Raw genomic sequence first — 24,900 nt, forward strand, 5'->3', positions numbered from 1 at the left:
TGCTTGCATTTGGCAAATTTAAGATTTATAATTGATAAAATTACATATCTACTTTTAGTGTATATAACAGGAAAAGGTTCTAAGTTGCTACTTCGAGTTTCACGCTTAATGCGACCATCATGTAACCGTCCTGTAGACTGGTAAACAGTATTTGCCATCAAATACCTAAATGTGTTTTAGATAGCAGTTTGCAATTGACTAGTGTTTGCTAGCACTTCAAGAATCTATTTAATCTGCATGTGGAATGTATAAAATCAAGTAATGGTCCTAAAAATTTGTTCAAATATGAGTTTAATCATACCAAGTCTTTTAAGCTTCTGGAGGTTTCCCGGTGCGAAATGCCTTCTGTTTGTTCAAACAAAGCTGAAAATGTTGGCGGAAAGAGTTACTTGTTAACCTGCATAAAGTTTCTATTTGAAGAGGAAAATTGAAAGATGAATGACAGTTCAATTCAAGAACATGGCATGGAGTTAATATTAAAGGCCCTTGATTAATTATATCAAACAATTGACAGACCGCAGATGAATATTAACAAAACTAGGCTCTCCAGGTTCTTGCGTTTCTCAGGACAAGTATGAACGTGTTTTCATAAACCATCCCTAACAAGACGTCCACGATTTTTATGATTTTTAATACGACAAGTGTGAACTTTTAGCACTTTTCTGCCAATTTTATCTTTCCAACGTATTTTGATGACTCGGAGTTGAACTTTGTGGCTAGAAAAGTACGTTTTAGAATTTAGCATGCCCCACTAAAGGCTCTTTAAATGTTGAAATCGGGGGTCCTTTTCATTGCAATATTGCAATATTTTGCCATGGCTCTATGACAAATTTCTTGTCACTCAATAATGTCAATCTGTATTATTAACTTGAGCTTTATATCTAGTAGATTTTTCATCTTGATTTTCTGCCCTCCCCTACGTTTCTTCAACAATGAATATCGTTGATCTCCAAAGGTTCCAGCATAAAGCACGTCTGTGCAGGACTGTGTCCATAACACTAGAGGACTGTGTCCATAACACTACGCTGCTTAAAACACTGGTTAGAATTTAGGCAAGAGCTACGTCTAGTATTTACCACCTCGGTTTTTAATTGCAATTACAACACGTGCTTTTAAGAAGTTCGTATATAAACTGACTCATGCAGATACGAATCCTAGGATATGAACAAAAGCCTTCACTTACTTACTTCTTTTCATCTTGAACATTTCACAAGATGCATTCATGTCATAACAAATGAGTCTTGGATGGAGGTTCTTCAGTCATTACCTTAGAATTTTATGCTTGTTTTAGACAAACATCAATGAGCTTCTTGTCAAAGAAAAGTACGCAGTTTTTGAAAACCCGGGCCAAGGTGAGTCAAAAGCAACTTTCACTGTTCGTCCTTTTCTGTCTGTTTGTTTCAAAAAAGTTCTCCTTAAGAAAGAAAGACAAATTTAAAAAGTGCGATCATAATCTTTAAGAAAATTCTTGAGGAGAAAAGTACTATCGAAGCAGGTGATAATTCTTTTCGACTTGGCAAATTGCATGCAGTAATGGCTGAAAAATGGAAAGATACAGTGCTCATTTCGTAAGGTTAATCGATGTACCTTTAGGTCAACTTTTCAGATTTGCGTTAAATGTCCTTCTGCTATTTTGAAATTGCCTTCTTATGGGGGCTGTTTGGCCTCGTTTCCTACACAAATTCGCGTTATTGAGTCAAAATTGATCAAAAGCAGCTTAAGATTTGCTTTGTAAAACGTACCACCAAGATGACTTTTTGCAGCCCTACCATTAAAAGGAAATGATTTTGGGCGATATGAGACTCTTTTTGAGTGTCTCATACCGATGTAAGATATACAGCGTGCCTAGGGCTGTTCACTTTCATTTCAATTTGCTGTCATTTTGTTGACATTCAACTCAATTGGATTTGATATACTAATTGTTTTCAATGAGATGGTTTTATTGCCCAAAGAAATAAAGAAAAAGCTCCATAACAGATTATTTTATCTCTTCTTAAAGGAAAGCAATTTCCACAGAACGGTAGCGATGACGCAGCCAGCACAATCAGTGGTGATATGAGTGTAAATTCCGACAATGAGTCGACAAAGATGTCTCAGGAAGAGCTAGAAAGGATGCTGGAACGAAAGAGAATTGCAATGAAACGATTTAATCTTGGAATCGACTCAGCATTAGACGAGTACAGGGAAGCCTTTGGCCGCCCACCTCCTGCTACAGTTGAAGACAAAGCTGATTCTCCGCTTGGAGGGACAAATGGAATGAGTGCACCGGAAAATGGAATGGCCCAACAAAACCATCCAAGCAGCCTGTCGCATACAAAGAGTTTGGATAAAGGCTGGGCCCAAAAGACGCCCAGAATGGTTCCAGCCAATTGCAGTGATGGAGTTAACATAGATGATGATTCGTCGCATGTAGACGATATGTTTTTAGCTGTAAATCGCAGTGCAGAATCCAGAAGACTGCTTGATACTTTACTAGGTAAACAACACATCGAAGATAAGCCGCCAGGTCTGCAGGAAATTCAACCTGAAGATAAAGAAGATGCTCCTATGTTAAAGTTTGGTAAGAAAGACGAAAAGTCTGTTAGGCCGGTACCAAATGGAAAAAGTACAGGGGAAGGTGGTGCCACTAAAGGGAGTTTGATATGGTCCAGAATCAAAGCTCAGGATGGAGATGCTGATATATCTTCACTTACCGATACGGACACTGACAATGAGCGCGAAAAGAGAAGATCTCGCTCACGTGATAATGCTAGTTACACGAGTGACAGCTCCTATGCTTCCACAGAGCGTATTCTGGAAACTCTTTCTCAGGATAGAGATGTAAGCTCAAAACATGGAAGCACGCCTTTTAAAGCTATTCGCTACGAGAATGAGTGTCATAAGCAACATTTTAAAAACAAAGGCGACGATAACTCGTTTAGAATATCTGCTGACTCGTTGGAACTCCTGAAAGCCTTAGGAGGTAGCTCAGCTGCAAAAGTTGCAGAGACGTTGCCGAGATCGTTTGAAGATGTCTTGGTATCAGGAGACAGCAGGCCAAAATGCTCGCTGTCGTTTGAGGAACTGGGGATTCCCTCGTGGCTGAGATTTTCGCTAAGGGACAAAGAAACTAAGACTGTTTTCACTAAACCAACAGTCTTGCAATCTTACGTTTGGCCAGCAACAATGAGAGGAAGACATGTTGTCGGTATTGACAGGGCAAAAAGTGGGAAAACCCTTGGATATCTGGTGCCAATCTTAAAGCAAGTCATTGAGACACCACTCATTTATAAGAATCTTCCAAAGGAAACCGGGGTATTTATCACTTTTTCTAATCCAATTTTACAAACAATTATGTAACTTGGGCTGGTTTTAAACATAACTTTAAACTTTTGCTAGGGGATTCTTGGATTTGATGCTCTAGGCTTTTATCTTTAATTTTCTTATGACATAATTCCAATGTCATTTTTATTATTCCATGCAAATCCGAGCTAAACCCAAACATGCCACTTGTCTCCGGTCTCGAGCAGCTCAAGGGGACCCAATATGAAGGGTACTAACTGCATCACAGTCTTGACATTAGAAGCTCGATCAGGTCATTTTTTAGATCAATGGCACAATAGAGTCTCTTTTTGATAGCTGCCTCCTTCAGGGGCGGTAGATCATCTGTTAAACCAGGGTTGACTTTCATTGTGGTTACGACTCCACTGTTTTTATTTCAGGTCATCTGTAATTTTATTTTGTTTTCTGCATTTCTCTTAATTTTCTTGATTGATATCTGTTTAAACGTCCACCCCTGCGTTTAGATATATCAATTTTATTGCTTTGTTAATTTTATTAAGGTTGCCGTGTCTTTTATAGAATATTATTGTGAAAAATTTGTTTGTAGACAAATTGTTCATAGGCCGTGTTCCGACCCAAACTTGAGATCAGCAATGTAGTGAAGTTCGACACCTGTGTAGAACAAAAGTTTGATTTTTTTAATGGATTTGACCTTGATCGTTGGCTTGCGGCAAAAACCTTTCGATAATTTTAGTTCATTGTTGGTTCACCTTGCAAATTAAGGCTGGCCTAAAACAGCTTGTTTGTCATGTATTAACCATTTGTTCTTGTCTGGAACGTTTCGCAGAAAACTACTGCAAGCATCAAGTGTGAACTGAACGAATAAGCCCAGTTAGGTTAAGATTTATTAATATATTTAAATGTTTTTACTGTTTCTCTGCAGTTTTAGAACATTCATAATCGTCATAAGGAGCATTGGTAATGAAGAACAAAAATTTAGACTATGTTTTCGATTATGGTGATAAGCATGGACTTTGTGAAATGAAAACTGAATAAGTTCCAAATCCTCAGAGTTGATCGAATTCGTATTTCCTCAAACTTTTTTCTCGTGTTGTAGATTCATATAAAAACAACGTTCGTGTCAGTGCATTAAAATGCATGCTGATAAAGATCATTTTTCTTCTTAGCCTATTGTCCTCATTTTGACAACTGACTGGAACGAGGCAAGGAACATTCATAGCACTTGCGAAAAGATAGTATACACACACCGCAAAAATTACAGGGCGAAAATTTTGTATGGAGGCCGTGGAAAAATGGAAGAGGAAATGGTGGATTTGATCAACGGCTGTGAGATACTAGTTGCTACTATACCATCCCTTTTAAACATGCTTGAGAAGCACTGCACGAGTCTTGTGAGACTGTGCCATCTTGTATTTGATGACGTCAACGTTCTAGTTGAAATGTTTGCCGAAGAAATCAAGGTTCTTATGAGGCAATACGCAGATTCCTTGAGTAAAACGGTCGCTTTAAATCTTCCACATCAGTTGGTTGCCATGGGAACTGAGTGGTCACGTGGTGTAGAGTCACTGGTCAATGCATACTTTGATAACCCACTCATGATTATACCAAACATGATGGAGGCATCAGTCTTCAAGCATGTTAAACAGCATGTTGAGATTTGTCCTGCAAACCAAAGGATTGACCATTTAGTTAGTAAGTGACATCTTTCTTTCATTTTTTGGCGGTACAAAATTTTAAATTGGCTTGAAAAGAGCAAACATTCTCAAAAATACTGAAGTACTTCGTCTGACACTCTTTGATCATATTTCAATCCACATCGATTGTGAAACATTTCGATGCACAACTATGACCACGAGCAGGGCACTGTCAGGCCCTCATATTTCTATACATATTTCGTAGCTTAGAGTTTTGGATCAATATTCTGACGTTTTATACTCTGAAGAGTGTCAGACGAAAATATTTAATATGTTTAAAATGTTTGCTTTTTTCAAAGTAATTTTTATTTCATTTCTTGTTCCATCAATTTGGCTTTATTCATCATTTGCTAATCAATAACTAATCGAAATTCATTATTAATCTATGTCAATGAATTGTCATGAACATTATTTTAGACTTTGTTTACTGGAAATCATTCAAGCCTTTCTTCCTTGGTGTTTTTTCTCCCATAAGTAATTATTTCCAGACCTGCTTCTCCGTTTTCAGTATTTCTACATTGTCTAATTTTTTTGTCTATTTATATATTAACCTCTGCTAATATTGTTTTCCTAATACTTTCGCAAAGGAGGTCTGCATGGTTGCCTTCATTACATTGTATATAATAAAGCTGAATATTGTACATTATAAACAATTGAAAATTATTTGCATTTTGAATATGATAATGATATCCAGCATTTTCATCGACATTGAATATTGAATAATGTATCTATTGTAGGTTGTGGTTTAATCTAATTTAATTTTAAGTGGATACTGGAATTTGCTAATAAAAAGGTTTTTACTTTGATAGTGTTTTTATTTCTTATTCAATCAATCTGGCTTTATTAATCATTTGTTCCAAAACAACTAATCGAAATTCATTATTCGTCTTTATTAATTAAATTTTCTTCATGAACCTTATTTTAGACCTGGGGGTCATTCAACTCTCTCTTTCCTGGTGTTTTTTCTCCCATAAGTATTTCTATCCAAACCTCCTTCTGTTTTCAATATTTTTATATTGGCTTATTATTTGTCTAATTATATTTATTTCTATAAATCATAGTCAATAGAAACACCCTGTATTTCTATTGACTATGTATAAATGTTGTTGTCCTAATGCTTTCGCTAAGGTCTGCATAGTTGTCTTCATTAAATTGTATATAATAAAGGTGAATATTGTATTTTTAGGACATTGAAAATTATGGTGGTTTTTGATATTAAATACTTGACTTTGACTATTGAATATTAAATACTTGAATACTATCATCGACATTGAATATTAAATACTTGAATTTTCGAATTAAAAAGGTTTTTATTTCATCCGTGATTTACCTTGCCTAACTTCACGACACAAGTAATCAGCAAGTAATATATAGGTGACCATACATAATGATGACACACCAGTGATATTTAACTTGCTGCATGAGACGTTGTCGTGAGTGACGTATTCTCTTTCCCAGGTTTCTTACAAAACAACGGCGCAGATGAAAAGAGTGTTATCTTTGCGAATTCAGCAAAAGAAGTTGATAGTCTAGCAAAGCTTCTTGAGTCTCAATGCATTGCTGTCATCAAGGCCACAGAGTTCATGTCACCCACGTCACTCATGGATGCCGAAGCTAGTTGGAACTTCATTGTCCAATCAGGGGAAACAAAAAACACTGTTTTAGGTACAGTTCTATATTTACAAAAATTTCAGTTTTTCACGATCTATTTTTAGGTTGAGTAACAGCTGTTCTAGTTTCCACGAGTAACGATTTTTCCGCATGAACATTTTTTGGACTTAGGCAGAGCTCAACATTTTGCGCACCCGAATACTGAGTCCTTTTCGCACAAGAGTTTAAGCAAGTTCAAACTTGGCACTTTACGATCGAACTTTGCCAAATAACTTGAATTTTCACCTCGGGGTAAAGTCTCAACCCTGTTGAGCGAATTGAACTCACTCCTTTGTTGCTCCTTTTTTCAAGGGCCTCTTAATTGATTTATATGTTAAGTAATAATGATTTATATGTAAAGTAATAATGATTAAAGCAAAGCTAGAAAGGTTGCATAATGATTTACTTTGTCGTTGGTAATGATTTTAATTTTCATTGTTTCCTACAGCTATGACTGATCGTGGAGCTGCTCGCATGTCCGTGAGAAATGCTACTTGTTTGATTAACTACGAGTTTCCCACTAAAAAATCCGATTTTGCCAATCGACTTGCCTGTTTGCTTGGAGCCATGAAAGAGAAGGTTGGTTGAGCTATATGAAGTCCTAGCTAACACTTTACAGGTCATGAATTACGCTTTTTCATGTTGTATCTCCCAGACAGCTTTAAAAAGGATAAAGGGGGTTACCAAGGGTCAGTGGTACTAGTGCGATCCCCGCTCCGCTTCTTGCATTCAAAGTAAGGCGCAAAGAAAATAAGGAGAAATTGGTATTGCCGCTTTTTTTTCTGAAACCAGGCAAGATGAATGTCATATTCTCTGCATTAAGGCTCCCCAACTCAGATGTCATATCAATGTCCCATTTTTTTAAAAATTTATCTCATTTCCTACCCAAACCAAGAGACCTCATCTACATTTTACTTTTTACATTACTTTCATTGGTAAACAGCCATTCCTTCGTATTTGATATTGTAAAAATAATTATCATGAAATTATGACAATTTTAATGCAACATTTGAAATTTGAATACTCGCATATTGTAAAACCAGTTGAATCAGTTAGCGAATAGCAAATACTGCATGTACATTTTTCTCTCATTCTTCTAATGTTTTCCCAATTTCCTAACGGTATTTATAATTATTTTTATGAAGGAATTGTTTATCATAATTTATTATAATTTATAATTCTACTGTCTCCACAGAATGAGAACATGCCTGAGCAATGCAAGGCTTCTTCTTTGATACTGATTACCGAGCAAAATGAATTCTGCACACCCTCAGTTGTGAAATTTCTGACCCGAGCAAGGCAGCCCGTACCAGTCACTTTAAATTCGATTGCAGAAAGCACCACCCAGGTATATGATTTTGAAGTGGAAGTTGGTAATCCACAGTTATAGGTTTCTTAAGTGTTACATGACAATATTCTTTTTTCTTAAATTTTTGAATTTTGACCAAAAAAGAACACTACCCAAGTATAGGTTTTTGAAGTGAAAGTTGGTCATTCTCAGCTCTTGTCATATAGAGTCATAATCGCTGAATAGAGTCAGTCTGCTGAACAAGGCGTTTCGCTACAACATTTCAGTTAATAGTGTTAATAGTTTTGATTTCCCGCAGATGTCCCGCAGATGACTTTCTAGCGCAGAGTACCCTCTTCTGGTTTTGGTAGCGTCATCTTTTATCATTTATTGTATTCGCTGCTATGGGCTCCACTTCCTGATTAATTTGAAGATCTAAGGGTTTTTTTATTACGGCTTGCAGGTTTTTTATTACATTCATTACAGTTATTTTTTGTAACTAGCCTCCCCGTTATAAACGCGCTCTACTTCAAACGTGTTTCACTTCCGATTCATTTAGTGCGAGATTTTTTTGATATCGGGTTTTCCCTTTTTTCGTAGCATAAGGAAAAGAGAGCAAAGATATGCTGTATTTGCGATGACCTTAAGTTCTTTGGCAAATGCAGGTATGAATGTTATTAAGCATCGAAGCTCTGTTACCATTGTGACTTCAAGCAGGCCTTCCAATATTTTTGTCCCGTCAATGCTTTAGATTTGCGACGATGCTGAATATTCAAATGTCGTGCTCTCTAAATTACATAAATGTACTGGGTATAATATAATAGGAAATAACTATGAATGTAAGTAAATTGTACCAGAAGTAAATAATAGATTATTTAATAACGATGTTCCGAGCATAGCCCGTTATACTCTCTGAATAACACTTATATAGATCAAGAATTGAACCAATCTTTAAATCCAAAATCATTTACCCAACATTTATTGTACTTCACAAAAGTCCTGCTCATTTCCATAGTAGCTAGACAGAAAAGAACCGGCCGCGCAGTTACAATGAATTTTTGGCCTTCCATCACAGTGACAAAATTAGCCTTTCCAAAAAAGAATTATAGTCCAATCATTTTTAGTGTTTCCGACCCCTGACGGTTTTTTAGTACAGTTAAAAACTCATAGCAACATCTTTGCTGCAACTTGTAAAAGATAAAAATGTAAATTGCTTAAATGGGCAACGTTGTTGAAGACGATACAATACAAAACAATACAAATTGATTATACGGGGCAGTAAATCTGAAGCAATTCAGAAAAACAGTTGGCTTGAAAATTTTTGTTAAGATGACAGATGACAGGCTGGTGCAAATCCTGCCAACGTTTTTATTTTGCTTTCTTCGTACAATCCCCCTATGATTACCCAGCGATGTTCTATAATGCTATAATTTGGCTGTTGGTCAGCTTATCTTGTTACTGTCTACATTGCAGAGACCTTCAAAAATGCCAGCAAAGACATACAATTTTTGCTGATTCTGACGAGCCAAAGAATATCCCAAAAAGAGGAGTTGTCAAGGTATTCTTTATGCCTATGTTATTTACCTCGTAGTCATTTCACTTTGATTTTCTATTTTGCGGTGGAACAGCCATTTTTTCTCCCAAATATGTTCTGTTTTCATCACCGTATATTATGTCTGTCAGCTCTTTTGGGGGTATGGTATGAAAATAACGAAGTAGCACCGTACCACTGCAAGGCTACATAGTTTGGTCACGTTTTTAATATATCTACCTACTTAATAAATTCTAGTATTGGCTTTTCAATATGTAAACTACAGTTAGAGGTTGGTACAAATATCTAGATTTGTGTACCGTTTAAATGGTGAAAGTAATTATTGTTTTGTCTTGGTTCAGGTCAAAATACTTGATGTTGTGCATGCCAATGTTTACTGGGGCAAAATAATGGAGCATCGATTGCCAGTTGGAGCTGATGAGCGCGAAAAATATGACACAAAGGCATACTTTAAACTGGCTTGCGACATGCAGATATACTATGCAATGAAACAGAATCGAAAGAGACATGGAACGTCGCCAGAAGGAGTCCTAGTAGATGATTTATGTGTCATCGAAGCAGAGGAGACATATAAAAGGTATATCGTCTTTTTAGGAAAGTCTGAAATTTTCCTGTTTATAGGTAACCTTAATGCCGATGCTTAGAAACTATAATCACTTTAGAATATTATTGCACTTATTTATGCCTAGAATATTTAAGATTTATTTATTGCTGTCAAAAATCAGACCAAATTGTCTTTCAGTTCTTTAACCAGTATTTTGCTTTGCTTAATGATGCGACCAAATTGCCCCCTTCAAGGCTGCCTATACAGAGATACTCAGTTTTAAATCGTCTATTCTTTTAATGTTAAAACTGTTAATTAGAGAATGTTTTGAGTATCAACAAGACATGAAAATAAATTTTCTTTAAGCGGGGCCAGCGCTTTGTTTTTATCAAAATAGGGACAATAGCCTATTGTTATAAACAAAAGAAGGTCTTTTGAGCTGGCGGGAAATTGCCCCTAAGCTCAAATGTTAGAAATTGCCCCGAGACATGATCTTTCAGAAGTCTTTTAATCTGTAGCCGACCTGCATTTCTGGAAGATAAATGATCAACTCTAAGAAATTACTACATTAGGTTCACCTCTTTTGTAGGGTGCGTGTTCGGTCAATTGTGCGACGTAGTGCGCAGACTGGTATAGCCACGGAAGTAAATGTAGGTATATGCTTATTCTCCTTGCTATCTTGGCTTTAGCTATCTGTGCTATTTATGAAGGTATTTTGTCTTTCAATGAGATCAGGAATGATGTTTAAGGTTACGTCTATAATTACTTCATACAGTTAGCAACTTTGAAAAGAACCCAGGCAGGTACGAAAGTTTTTATTCCAAGCCTACAATGATGATATGATTTGCTAAATGGTGCACATTATAAAGAGAAAGGGTTCGACTTTTGAGGTATAAGTCTTGTTAGCAATACCCGGTGGAACGTCCAATAGGTACAACATTTCGTTTTGAATTTTTTTTACTTATAAGGGACAAAGAAACGTTTTCTTTATAACTATGACTCTATATAGCAACTATGTCACAGTTGGTCGCAATTTTTTGTTTTATTTCATTAATTTCCTTTCATATGTTTTAAGGAGGGTAGCTCTTCAGAAATCATGATTTTCGGTAGACCTTGAATAACTTAACGAATTTTCTAGAAAAATTTTATTTATATAAATTTGAATTTTATGAAAAATTCAATTAACCTAATTGCGATTCGATATATGCATACTATCATAAAACCTTCTATAATTTGAAATGGGCATCTAAAAAGCGATGAAAAATCAAATCGCATTAACCTATTTACAATATTGTTGACATCAATTCAGGGAAGTTGCTTGGTTACACTCAACTGAAAGGGCGTTCCAAGACCTAGCACCTCAAAATGAGTTGCATTTCTGTCCATTTTTGGAATTTTTCTTTAATAACCTCAGGTCAGTTGGTGCATTCCTAGGATTCCTAGAGGCTAGCTAGGATGTTTAAGTGAAAAGATTATACATGTTTTGTGCAGGCAGCCCTTGATGAGATTTGAAGACTATGATATCAGACTAACATAGAACAGCAATACTTGTGTACATAGTATTCAGAATTTCTTCTTACAGAAAATAAAATTAAACAAAATTAGGCAAAACTTTTTGAACTTTTTATATATTTATTGTAAATTTTTTTTGTATATCTTTCAGGTAATGTTATGAATTAGCTTTGTTTTTATTTGTTATGTTTTAAATTAAATTGAGGGCCCCTAGTAAACCATTTGAAAATGAAAATGAAAGGATTTTGCATGCTTCAAATGCCAGTTCCCCTCGAGACCTTTGGAAGTGACTTTTTTAATGTGTTCCTTCCAATCCAAGTTGGTATCAATCTCTATACCAAAATATTTGGTTTTTCAAACAACTTGTTATCCCGATTTTTAGCTCTTAAAATTAACTTAGCTCTAGAAATTTGTAGATCGGTTGAGAAGTATTAAATATTATACCTCAAAAATTGATTTCTTGGCCTTGTCCTTTTACAATAATCATATATAGAGGCAATTCCCTTATTTGCTCGAATTCCTTTCATTATAACCTGATGTGACATGGAATTTTTGCAGGTTTTTGGAATAGACTGTGCATTGTCAAAAGATATGCCGGTTGAAGAGCTTTTTATTTTACCAAGTAACAAGCAATTTTCGTTAGAGGAGTTACCAGCTCAGGTGGGTACAGCACCAAGCATCTGCTGATGCTGTTACTCTAGTTTTGATAAATCATCTTCTTCTCTTATTCCTTATTGATTCTCAAATATTTGTTATATACAAATTTTATCTGCTATATTTAGTCTCAGTTTTTGAAATTTATTTTCGCAGTTAAATTGTTTGAAGTTGTGATCTAGATGAATTGATGTCGTTTATTTTATTCTAAAAAATTATATCCTGTAACAGGCGATCGAACTTGTTGTTTCTGGTGTGAAGCCTGTGGACAGCTCTTTTTCTTGGACAATTGAGGTATTAGTTGTTTTCATATGTATTTCGTTTACATTTCAATTATATATAGAAGGATCAGAGAGGCACAGCTTTCTGTGTGTTTAGACGAAGATTTCTCCAAGAGGGGCCTGTAAACAGTTAAGCGCTTGCTCATTTGTTAAGTTATTCCAGTCGCATGCATGGTTATTTTATTGCCCAAAGAATTCACACCATCCGCCAGTTTTAATTGCTTTTGGTAGTCACTTGGCGTAGATGAGAATATTATTGAGAACGTATAAACAGGCTGAAAAGTTGGTTCGAATAATGTGCCAAAATTTTGAGTGATTTCTTGCAGGCCTGCCTCAAAGTGAACAAGCTAATTTGTGGCAAGACACTCGAAGGAAAGATAGCCTTGGGGTAAGTTTGACTTGGCAAGGACCTTTGTGGTTATGCGAAGAAGAAAATGTGCTGTAAATATTCTATATAGTAATTATTTTCCTCTGCCCGACAATTGTGACGTAAGCAAAGTTTCTAGAATGCGTTTCTCATGTTTGAGGTTTTATTTAAAGACAGCTGTACTTTTAGGTAGAACTTTCCTTTTCGATGCGTTTAAAGATAAGATTGGCGTTTAATTAGTTATATAACTGCCAATCTGGTTGATATAATTCTTCAAGGATTAAATACAACATTCAGCAAGGATTAAATACAAAAAACATGATGTCACCCTTTTGTTGTTACTGTGTCTTAATTACCATACCTGTTACATTTCGTTAGATCTTTACCAAAGACTTAAGTTTACTAAGATCTTTTGAATGACTTTTTTCGGCTTTTTGAACAATACTTTCTATTCATGTATTTTCAAAAAAGACAAACCTTATTTACCTTGAACCAGATTTAGCGAGAGTGCCTTTATGTTGATAAGGAGTAAACTTTCAAAAGCATAAAGTTAACGTACACAACACTCAAAGACCTTGCAATTTCCTGTGTTTGCTACACACTTACAAAAGTGCTTTCTTTTTTGCAGCAGCTTTCCTTCAGCTTTCTTTTGATTTTTTCGTTTACCAGGACTTTATATTCCCTATACCTGATCATATTCAAAATCAGAATTGATTTTCGTTTCTTTCAGGAGTTTCCTTAGCAATACTGTCCCAAGTTTAAAAAACTGTTCCATTTTTCTTAATTCAGATACTTTTAATTAGCAATACTTATTAGTAAAATCCAATTTGTTTTACTAGTTATCTGATTTCACTCTAGACTGCGAAATACTCTTTGGCTTGATCCATTGGTTGAAAAAACCAAATATGACAGTTTGAATGCCAATGTGGCTAAACTTCATGTTGGTGCAGCTCTTATCGAGTTTGGTTTTGCAGAGAAAAACAGAGCTGTGAGTGGTGCTATTTGCATGCCGTGTTTATAAATTCGTGCTAACCTTATAATGTGGATAATTTTCTTGTTGTTATCGGTTGTAATAAGTACACGTCCCTTTTGCTATGTCGCTTTATAGGTATTGAAATGACAAATGAGATTTCTATTCGATTGGTGAATGTTTTTAGTATGTCCAACGGTATTGTGGGTGAAGTCAAAGACTGTTACATTCAACTTTCTCTTTCCTCTTTCGCTACCAATGCATGACCTTTCACTGATTAGCCAAACATAGTTTCATTTTGCTTTTGCCTAAGTTATGTAAACATGTTGACGAATGTACTATTGTATGAGCTTTGCCACAACCCTCCGTTGTTTCAGCATGTTTCGAACCTTCGCGAGCTATGCAAAGATAGTTTGCCCTCGGTCGCCAATGCGACCATGGAGAGTGAGCGGCCCAGTAAGCCAGTGACGTCAGACAGCGCCGATTTAGAACACGATCACGTTGAATTGCCTGATAGTGGTTACCAAGATGTCTATGTTGCTGCTGTTGATAACCCAGGCCTCCTCTTTGTTCAGTTATCGCAAAATATAGACAGGTACGACATTCTACTAGAATGCTGCAACTCTTTAGAGTATGATCTTGGAATCAGAATCTTCATGAAGGGGCGTACTGATTGCACGTGTGCACGTGGTACGAAATAATGTTGACATGCTAAAAAGAGAAAGCTTTAAACAATAAGACACTACAGTACTTTGAGAGCATTTAGGGATGGGTTAGACATTGAAAGTCTTCGCATCTTTTACACTTACAGGTTATGAAACATGTCCACCTATGGTTTGTTTATTTAACGTGATGAAAGTTATGAATGTCATTTTAGGATTATTCACAAAATTTTCCTATGGTCAGAAAGAAAGCTGGATATAATATCCTTCTCTCGTTAGCTATGTTTTCCCCAGTTAATACTAAGTGTTTTTGTTTCCCAGTTAAGTGTTTCCCAGTTAATGCTGAGTGTAATGCTAAGTGTTAACGATAAATGGCCAAAAGGCTTTTTCTTATCGCGGTCCAAAACTGTGGAACAGTCTAGAAATAGTCTAGAATTTGCCCTTTCCCTGAAAACCTTCAAAGAACAGCTATAGTCGGAGACAACTTTTATTTCATCTTTACGTTCTCTTTTTATAGCCTTAGTTTTATATAATATTTTAAATTAGGTTAGGTTAGCAAATTTCTTTTGTTATTAGAATAAGTACTTTTTTAATCTTTTAAACAGGTCAGGTTGAAAAACATATATATGTATGAACCTTTAACCTGTGTAAATATTATAAAATGAAAAAATGAATGAAAAAATAGAGCTTCTTGCATTAAAGGTTTAAATCAACGTTGAATGTATCAATCAATATTTTTTTCCTGTCTATATTGCTATTTCCAGGATTATTGTTATACTGCCAGGCCGCTGAGTCGTGAAACTATCGTTAAGAGCACATACATAGCATTATTTTGTAAGCACATGCAACTGCTTAATCGTGCTCTTTCTCTGTCTGACGTTTATCATAGTGTTCTGAGCAACCAAGGGCTTCGATTTTTCACATCTCAAAGTACGCACAAAGGGTTATTTTTGTGATTACGTCATGTCATAATATTTTGCAGGCTTGACAAGCTGGAAGACAAAATTGAAGCTGTGATGAATGTGCTTCCAAAACATGAAGAACCCGATATTAAATCTTTAGGCCGTGGATCAGTTTGTCTCGCAAAGTTCACGATCGATGACAAGTGAGTTTGGATTTTGTTGTTCATTTAATGTATCGCCTGACGAGAATCCTTGGCTGGAATGGTATAATTTTGTAATCTTTTGCGAAAGAAACACTTGAACCCTGGCTGTCCTGTTTGCCCGCAATGCTAATTATTCACAATAGTTAAGAAAGAAACCGTCTATAGTGCAGGGCCGTAGAAAAACCCTTTTTTAGGGAGGGGGGTTGCAAAATGGGGACTATAAACAACTTTCCCAGAAAATGTACAGAGTCCACACTCTCTAGATGAATGTTTTAAGGATGCTTTATTTACATTCACATCGCAATGATATCCTATGTTATCCCCCAAAATGCACTGGGTATTTTTAAAATATGAACGATACTCTATTAGTTTTTGGGCTCCTTGTAACTGCTTAGGCCCTGCTATGTTGCAAAAAGCTAGCTTAAAGGCAAAGCACCGTTATTGAAATGCGTACTTTGTTTTTCAGTCATACATGTTGACGCAATAGTATGTTTCAATGAACTTGACAATAAAGCTGTCATATAAATACGAAAATAAACAGCGCTGTGATTGACCAAATGTTTTATATACATGCAAACGATATCCAAGGCAGTCCAGATTCGCACTTTCCCGCCTTTTGACGAAAATGAATCACGTGCTTGAGTATAGCCCTGTTTACACTACAACATTTAACCTGGGTTAAAAATTTTGCAATGTAAACCAAACTAACCTAATTTTAACCTATGCTAAGCCAGGTTAATTAAGTGTCTTGCGTCATTGTCAAAGCAAAAGTTTTCTAGGACTAAGATGAATAGGTCGTTCCATTTGAAGTAAAATATTTCGAAAATAAGTGAAGCAAAGGCCGAAAGAGGGACACTGTGGGGCGACGATGAAGTCATGGCGTTAATTGAAATATGGGCCGACAACAGCCAGATTCTTGTACAAAAAAAGGGCCTATGTTCTATGTTCTAGAAGATTGCAAGAAGACTGCAAGGGAAAGTTAAATACATTCGAACCACAGTGAATTCATTCCCCACAAAAAATTCTCATCAATGCCCTCCGCCATTTACATAGTAGCCAATATGTGCCATTCCCAACGAGACGCATGTGTGACGACACTAACCCGGGGTCAACCCAACTTTGCGTTTACACTGAACGTTAATGCAGTGTAAACGAAAGTGGTTTCAACCTGGGTTCAATCCAGGTTGAGGTTATCACAGTTAAGACAACCCTGTTGTTATGTAAACAGGGCTTAAGTCATTGGCATAGCTATGGGAGTATCCGGTAAAGCTATGAAACCTATCTACTGATGTGATTTCGCTTGTAAGTTATCTGACACTTCGTGTTTTAATTCTCAGGTGGTATCGTGCACGTGTGTTGGAAATTAACGAAGATAATGAGTATCACGTGTTCTATGTTGATCACGGTGATCGAGAGTGGATTCCATCTTCAAGGTTATGGAAAGCATGGCCGGAAATTTTGGAGGTAGACTGTTTCCCTGTCGTTGCACAGTTAAAAAACAATCGACGGATACTAAACTGGCTTAAGCCATCTCTCAATTGATATTTAACAATCGTTTAGCGTGTGAGTGGTGTCACGCTCACTGATTGGAAGATGGACAGATGGCTCAAACAACTCAAGTATCTGTCGACTGCCTTTAATGTTTTTTTGGATCCTTTTTTATCACTAAACGTAATAAAAAATATCCCTGTCTGCAAACTAATTACGTAATTTTGTCTTGCAGCTGCCTTTCCAAGCGGTCGAATGTTCGCTTGTGCAAATTTCTCCGAAAGGTAACTGTTTCCTATTTAAACTCAACTCTGTTGCTATCGGGCAAAGGAGAGTATAGAGCTCCGCTACGAATGCGAATAGTTGTTTAATTGAAATTATTCTAGTAGTGAAAATGTTTGTCCTAAGAGGAGTCTTTCCTTGAAACCTTCCACCTGTACATATTTGTCTTAATGGTCATTTATTTTGGCACAAAAACAGAATTGAATGTTGTCAGATTGAACAGTATTGGCTAGAGGGGGCGGGGGAGAAGGGGCGGGGGGAGAAGGGGCGGGGGGAGAAGGGGCGGGGGAGAAGGGGCGGGGGGAGAAGGGCTTGGTGAACCACAGGCTGATAGCTACAACCCTTGCAAGCATGCAGATTTGCTATCCCAGACTTAAACTACCTTATCGATATATCTCTGTTACTTACAATCCTTCCAGCTATTTTCTTCGTATAATGGTGATTTCTTTTCACGTTCTGCCTTATGCTTTAACTTTTTACTTTGTCAGGTTTTTACTTTTCCTGCAAAAGTTTGATACTTTTCAACATTGTAACTGAAGAATGAAAGTTGACCGTTGTTTTTCTTTTGGAGTTGACTGACTAGCTTAACTTATAATTTGATCACCTGGTTTTTCTATATTTCTTGCTTTTCTTTATGAAATTGCTTCTTGCTACAGGATCTGAATGGACAACTGAAGATGGTGATTGCTTATGGGATCTATGCCAAAATAAGCTTCTGGTTGCTCAGGTAGATTTTTAAAATAGTTCTTGCGGATGCTTCGACATTTTCGATACGTAAATTTGTTAATTTTAACAATACAGTAAGGGTCTTCATTGTATTTAAAAGCTGTTAAATGAAGAGAGTCGGGAAATATTGCCATGGATATCAAGATATCCAGGTCATAAGATGCGAATCTTTGTAGGAATAGGAGAATTCAATATCTTGTATCACCAATGGAGAAAAATTTGGACAAAGAAATTTTAGCTCTTCCTGACGTTTGGTAGTTTTGATGATAATTATAAGATTGAAGGATCTGTGCTAACATCTAATGTCCTGAGGTTTTTTCAGGTGAAGTCTGAATTTCCTTCGAAATTTGCTGGAGATACTCGATATGAAATTGAGTTGCATGATACTACTGGTGAAGTGACTATCAACATGAGCCACGAGCTCGTTCTTCTAGGCCGAGCACAGGGGTCACAGGATTGTATTCAGGTAATTATTGTTGAGTTCTGCATGATCCCGCCATCCAAGGTTCTTCATTTGGGAGATTGGTTTTTTTGTTGGGGTAAATCGTTAATTTCCCAATCAGGCGTGTTTCGTATGAAATTTATCTACAATAAACTACAGTTATAGGCAGCAAAAAACTAAATTGAAAAGCTGCCAAAAATTTTCAAAAGGCAGACTGTCTGACTATGGTTAATTTTTCTCGTCGTATTGCGGTGTTTCTTATTTGCTACATTTTCGTCGATTTTTCGCCGCAAGAACTCCTTGGAGTCCGTCGAGCAGACTGTTATCGTGACCTTTTCTTTATTCACACATTTACTGACAAACTCGTTGTTTTTAGATGTCTGAAGATGTCCACTGCTGAAACATTGTTCATGTATTCAACTTGTATAACGATCATAGGCACATAGTGTCAAAATATTGGAGCGGTTTGATAAAGCTCAGTATTTTGTTTAAGGCTATCAGTTTCTTGCTGTCGATAAGGCCATTCTTATTTATGTATCTAAAACGAATCAAAGGTAAATAGGGAGAGCTGGACGCCAAAGTTTGGTATATGTTCTAGAGTTCAGTTCATAATTTTGAACGCTTTCCCGTTCCTTTTAGCGATATTTGCTTCCTGTAGCGTTTCTTCTTCACTCTTGCAGGAAATATTTCCTGATGCTTTGTGGTGCTCTGAGGACCGGCAGTGGGAGGTATGAATGTTGGCTTTTTTTCTATTTTGGCTACGACATCGGTCTCTATACGTCGAAAGTGTCTCACTAAATATAAATTATGGTTTTGACTGCATTGTCAAAGATGATTATATAATGGTCTTAAGGAGGGTCGCTTGGCATAGCCACATTTACAAGTTTTCTTCATTTGTATTGAAAACACGTACCTACATAAAATCATACTTCTTCAAAGTCATTTTCTATTGATTCAATAAAAAATTTTTAGAACGAAGTTGAGTGCCTGCCAGACATTTGTTTGCAGATATACTTATCAGAGGTTTGTTGATTTATTTGTCTTTTTTCTTTCTTTGATTTTGTAACTTGTACCAAAAATGCAACGTGATCCATTGAAGAATAAAAAATTTTTTAAAGTAGCTAAAATGTGGCAGCACTTTGAGCATTTCTGGAACTTACAAAATTGCCTCAGCTCTTGGAATATCCTGTTTCAAATATTTTTTTTAGAATAGATTTTAATTATGTTGACTTGTTTAGTTAGCTTTTGTGTTATCCATGTTTATAAAGTGCTGCGCAACTTGTGTTGTCAACCTTTAATTGATCTGAAATGGAATGAAACAACAACTGGCTATTGCTTATTTTACGTGATTTCTGTCATCAGTCCGGAGACTGCAAAATACAATAAATAGCTTGTATTTGTTGTTTCATTCCCTTACTCACTTAGATTTCATTCAATACTTTAGAGTTGCAAAAGTTTTGAACCAGTATGCAAAATGGGGGTTCAAAATATTCAAAAATATTTTACGGCTTAGGTCTTGTCACTGCGAGCCGCCATTTTAGCCTATCGTTTCGGCACTTTTTGAACGCTACCTCATTACGTTTCTTAATATAATTTTATAAATAATTTTAATTTATGGAATTATTTTGGATTAAGATTAAATAGACTGCAAAAATTGGGACAATTTGTTGAGCCCTCTCAAGATATGGACTTATAATAACCTGTAATATGAAAAAAGTATGTACATTAAAGCGCAGTTTCGTACTAGACGCAAACTGACTATAAGAGAGGCCTCCATAACAGAAAGCCTTACATTTCATAACTGTTTTTCTAATGTTCATATAAATCAAGAGCTTTACATCAACGCTATAGGCCATGCTGGATAGCCATTTTGATTTCATCGATTGGCTAGCCACTTCATTTATTTATAGTTGGAATATTCTGTTCCCGATGTTTTTAATAAATGATTTACTTTTTCTTATAGATTATTCATTTAATTAAGTTTATGAAGTTAGTCAGTGATGTACAAGTTAATATTTTTTGTGAAGGTACCCCGCGACGTACAAATAAACAATTTACGTCTCTGATTGGTACTGTATTTATGTATAAACATCAATGGCATTCTAGATTTATACAATTTGTTTATTTTTCAAATCAAGTGTGAACTCTGTAAAATATTATTACAAGAGACCTTGGAACTTTATTTGAGATTTTGATACTTATAGGCTGTTCCTGAACAATTGAAGCGAACTAGAGAACTTCAAAGAATCCTTAATGATTTTAAAGGGTATGTTTTTTGTGCTTATTAATACGTAACCTCTTTTAGCACCCGTTTTTTCGGTTTTGTAACATGACATAAGCATGCATGGGTCTAAAAAGTTCTGAGTTGGCTCCTTCAGCTTATCATTTTTTCCAGCTGATACAAAACGTATTTATATCATTATGACAAAACATGCTTTTAGCCTTTCTTGTTTGCAACCCGCATATTCAGTAAGGGTTATTAACAAATCTTACTTGAACGCTTTACCAGATATTAAAGTTTGGGTTGTGGAATATGGCTCTTTGCCAACAGAGGAGGAATTCGCCCAATGTAACAGAGAAGATAACGGGATGAATTGTGTCTTAAAAGTAGGCTAAAATGTATTATACGAAAGCTACCCTACATTTTTGTGAAGTTTCTGTCTCTAGATGCCAATTTTGTACGTGTCTGCGTAGACATTTAAACTAAATGCCAGTCTAACCATTTTAACCAGCCCCCACACAAGGTTATTACTATGTTGGTTGGAAGCATCTCTTTGCCATCCACCAGAAACTGTACAGATAGACTACCAAGGCCTCTTTGACAGCCTGTATTTCTCTCGACGGTGAGGTACCTAGTCCCGAAACAAGAATCTTCACCCAGTACCGGAATAGACCTTCTACCCTTTTAGCCAATCATTTATTCCGAGCTAGTTCTTTTATTTTATTCATGTTTTTATGAACACAGTTTTTGATACAAGCGGTCTTTGTGACAGAAGCCAGGGTGTTGGCTTCCATGCTTGCAAAAATTTATTAGAGGTTTGGGCATTGAAGTTTCTTTGCTAACGAATATGCTTTTCAAAATTTTAATTACAGGGAGACGAGTCTTCTAAACAGTGGTGTAAAGTCGATGTTAAGGTTACTGGCCATGACCAAAGAGCCTGAAATCAAAACCTTGTTGATTGACAGTCTGTTGATGATGATAAGAAAAGATGAAAGGTAGGGTTATTTCTTCATTTTCAGCAATAGACAGTAGATTGCCGCTACTTGAACTGTTCGTTTGGGTGTGTCTTTAATATATTTCTACTCATTTGCTACTTATTTGCAGCCTCGCCCATTATGGTCAATGATGATACTTGCCCCTGCGTTCTCATTTTTGTCCCCTCTTGTTTACGTCACAGTGTACGAATTGTCCTTTTGTGTTGAATTCCTCATCTGTAGATATTCCTTAAAAGACTTCGCTCCTGGTGGCGAAAACCACGATTTTAACTCACAAAACTGTTTTCGTCACTTGACTGTTTTTGTCATTAGTCTAGTATTGCAGTCCGGCACTAAAAGTTAGTGGTTAAGTGTCCATGAAAGGAGACATTAACAATTCCGCCTACTAACGATAATGCTAACAGGCAAAAATCTCCTTAGATATCAAACTTTCGAACGAAATTAATGTGATGTGAATATCTCCCTGATAAAATGATAAATCTCGGTACAGTTTTTGTTTCAATAGAATTTAAGGCTTGCTTTAAGCTTAATCAACATTTCTATCATTCTAAATTCCTTAACTTAAGAGAAAATCAGCCCCGCGCATTTACTGTTAGTTAAATCTCCATTTACCATTGCAATGCTAGTTTAAATTAATTCTGCACTAGTGAATAAGGCTTCAATAAGAAACTGAGGTATGAGTTTGGTTTGAGCATAACTCAAGCAAAGTTTTGAGACATTATTGTCTAAATCTTGGTCATTATTAAAGGCTATGCTTGGAAATCCGACGTGTCGGTGGACTACAAATCATTTGCTCGATGCTATCTGAGGTAAGTTCCTTCTCTTTTATATGGTTTTAAACACCTGACTCCTCTTTAAACCAAGCAACACCTTTAAATCAAGCAAATAAGGTTTGGATCACCTTTTGACAACTTGTCCATTTTTCCTTGTGTTATGAAACTTTCCTTGATATCAAGTGTGTATAACATTTAAAGCTAATGTTGGAGGAATAACAGTAAAGGAATAATAGAAAGCAGAAAAAGTAACTCTTGTAGTTATTACTTTTAACATAAATTTCAAATCGCAAGGAAAATCTTGCTTGGTAGCTGATTATGAGGTGAAAGATTGAATTTTCGTGGCACAGAGTATTTTTGTTACTCTTGATGCAGTATCACCCGCGTACAGTATACAGTAAATAGCCGCGTACAAGGGCCTAGTGGATTAAGAAACGTCTGGCTGAAATTATGAATTCATACCCCACTTTTATAAAAACACCTCTAGCCTGAAATCTGAAGTAGGTTCTGGTTTTTAGAGATTACCAAGTTTTATTATTTACTCTAGTTGCTTAGTCCTTCAGCTGTTATAGATGCTTTAAAATATAAATGCAGTACTCAATACTCTGTTCAATATTTCAATATTTTTCAATTTAGGAATTCAACTTAAATTTGAAAGTCTTTGCTGGACTCCTTTTAACTTAACTTTCCCAACAACTTCTGCAGAAAGTAGGGATTTCCACTAATAAGTTTGTAATCCACTGGAATTTTAAGACCTTTATCCCCAGTAAACATCCCAAAATGCTTGAAGTTTGAATTAATACAAAATAGATTTATGAAAGCCCTGCATCAAATAAGAACCAATTCCTATTACTAAGGGCCTTAATTCCTATTATTTCCTATTAAATATCCAATGTATAAGAACCTAGTCAGGCTGACTTGCAAATTTGTAGGTTCTTATATTCGGGTGTTAACTGTATGTGTTTTGACGAAAATATGGAAAAGCCTGTTTCTTCATTACCACAATTCCGCCTTTAGTTTGAAATAAGCCTTTTGATTTCAGAAACAAATGGAACCAGTTGCGGAAAAAACAATCACAGTTTTAAAGTTCTATGCTACAGATAAAAGGTAATTAAGCTTGTTTTTGTATTCTAAGCAATAGCTTCGTTTTAATTACTGGTATCCATGTTGACAATCTGAATGTTATTGTTCCAAACTGGTATGACCCATTGAACCGCTATGAATCCAGCGCCATAGAAAAATGAATTTGGGGCTTCTATAATTGTCTGGGTCTTAGATATAATATTGATTCTGGTTTCATGTGGGCAGAGCTTTGATTTAACATGTGATCAAGTAGAATTATTTATAATGGCAGTTTATGGTATTTGATGGTTCAGGGGGTTTGTTATATACAAACGGCCTTAGCTATTATCAGATACCAGTTTCCCCTTGGCCTTGATATTTGTGCCGTCTTTGTTTGTTGAAAAAGATTCATGATATTTCTTCTAATTTCTTATTTATCGTTATGCAACCACAGGATTTCGAAGATTTCGAGTCCTTTCAAAAAATTGGGCTTGATTCATAGCAGGGCTTGATTTATGCAAAAAATTGAATAAAGATGGGCTTTATTCTACCCTCATTATCCCGTGAGTCAAGGTCAATTGTGACCATAGCTTTGGGTTGTTTTAAGGTCAGGTTGTTTTAAGAGCTGCATTTTGGTGTCAGCATTGTAGAATTGTTTCAATTTATGCTAAGGTTTTCGTCACCAAGAGACGGTCTATCGCAATTGAAACTTTGGTATGACTATGTGATAAAATACAACAAAGAGGCATCAGTCAGGCTTTTCCCTTCGAAATAATTCTATTATGACCAACTATTATGATTTATTCCTGCTGGCTTATGCGAATGACGATAAATCAAACACATAGTTTTATGCCAAAAAGCTTTTTTGCTGTGGGCTTCAAAACTATTGATCTTTGTCGAAAGTATGCATGGTTGCTCAGTTTGAATCAGTCTTTTGTAGGAATATTTCCAATTGTTTACTGGTAAATAGTTACGTTCTGGAATTAAAAGTAGCAGGGTTTTTTACATAAGAGCAAACCCAGCTTGATTTTCGAATTTCTCATCAAAGAATCTTTTTAAATGTATATTTGCGTTAATTGTTCTCTCTACGCATTAAGCATGTCTGCCCAGAATGTTAGCCTCCTGTTTTAAACTTACTTTGTTGAATAGGTGAATAGGCCTTTTCTCGTGATTTTGAGATTTTCGTGTGAAGTCTGTTAGTGCATAGTCATGTGTGAATTATTTTTGGTTGTTTAGGATCAATATATATTTCTAATCTGTCATCCATCGTTAATGTGTAGATTCTTAGAGCTTTTGGTGATATTCCTTTTCATTTTTGATTAAAAGTCTCTGTTTTGTCTGATTTCAGTA

General features: G+C 35.9%; 1 protein-coding gene across 2 annotated transcripts in view; it reads left to right on the plus strand.

Moving 5' to 3' along the window:
- Positions 1–24,900, plus strand: part of LOC135690904 (uncharacterized) — a 47,533-nt gene that overhangs the window by 6,125 nt on the left and 16,508 nt on the right. The window contains exons 8-33 of one of the 2 annotated variants that reach the window (XM_089115979.1): positions 1,292–1,352; positions 2,000–3,294; positions 4,449–4,974; positions 6,435–6,641; positions 7,075–7,205; positions 7,822–7,974; positions 8,515–8,579; positions 9,388–9,472; positions 9,808–10,043; positions 10,600–10,660; positions 12,081–12,182; positions 12,408–12,470; positions 12,784–12,845; positions 13,683–13,812; positions 14,172–14,389; positions 15,439–15,561; positions 16,899–17,025; positions 17,285–17,333; positions 17,988–18,058; positions 18,380–18,523; positions 19,180–19,227; positions 19,472–19,522; positions 20,704–20,765; positions 21,593–21,715; positions 22,464–22,524; positions 23,531–23,595. In XM_089115979.1, coding sequence (XP_088972105.1) covers positions 1,292–1,352; positions 2,000–3,294; positions 4,449–4,974; positions 6,435–6,641; positions 7,075–7,205; positions 7,822–7,974; positions 8,515–8,579; positions 9,388–9,472; positions 9,808–10,043; positions 10,600–10,660; positions 12,081–12,182; positions 12,408–12,470; positions 12,784–12,845; positions 13,683–13,812; positions 14,172–14,389; positions 15,439–15,561; positions 16,899–17,025; positions 17,285–17,333; positions 17,988–18,058; positions 18,380–18,523; positions 19,180–19,227; positions 19,472–19,522; positions 20,704–20,765; positions 21,593–21,715; positions 22,464–22,524; positions 23,531–23,595 — 4,319 coding nt within the window. The remainder of the gene's footprint in view (positions 1–1,291; positions 1,353–1,999; positions 3,295–4,448; positions 4,975–6,434; positions 6,642–7,074; positions 7,206–7,821; positions 7,975–8,514; positions 8,580–9,387; positions 9,473–9,807; positions 10,044–10,599; positions 10,661–12,080; positions 12,183–12,407; positions 12,471–12,783; positions 12,846–13,682; positions 13,813–14,171; positions 14,390–15,438; positions 15,562–16,898; positions 17,026–17,284; positions 17,334–17,987; positions 18,059–18,379; positions 18,524–19,179; positions 19,228–19,471; positions 19,523–20,703; positions 20,766–21,592; positions 21,716–22,463; positions 22,525–23,530; positions 23,596–24,900) is intronic. The other variant, XM_089115980.1, reaches the window with a different exon arrangement.

Source organism: Rhopilema esculentum, chromosome 4 (assembly GCF_057945365.1).
Source record: "Rhopilema esculentum isolate cy_ngs chromosome 4, ASM5794536v1, whole genome shotgun sequence".
In the NCBI taxonomy this organism is placed as follows: domain Eukaryota; kingdom Metazoa; phylum Cnidaria; class Scyphozoa; order Rhizostomeae; family Rhizostomatidae; genus Rhopilema; species Rhopilema esculentum.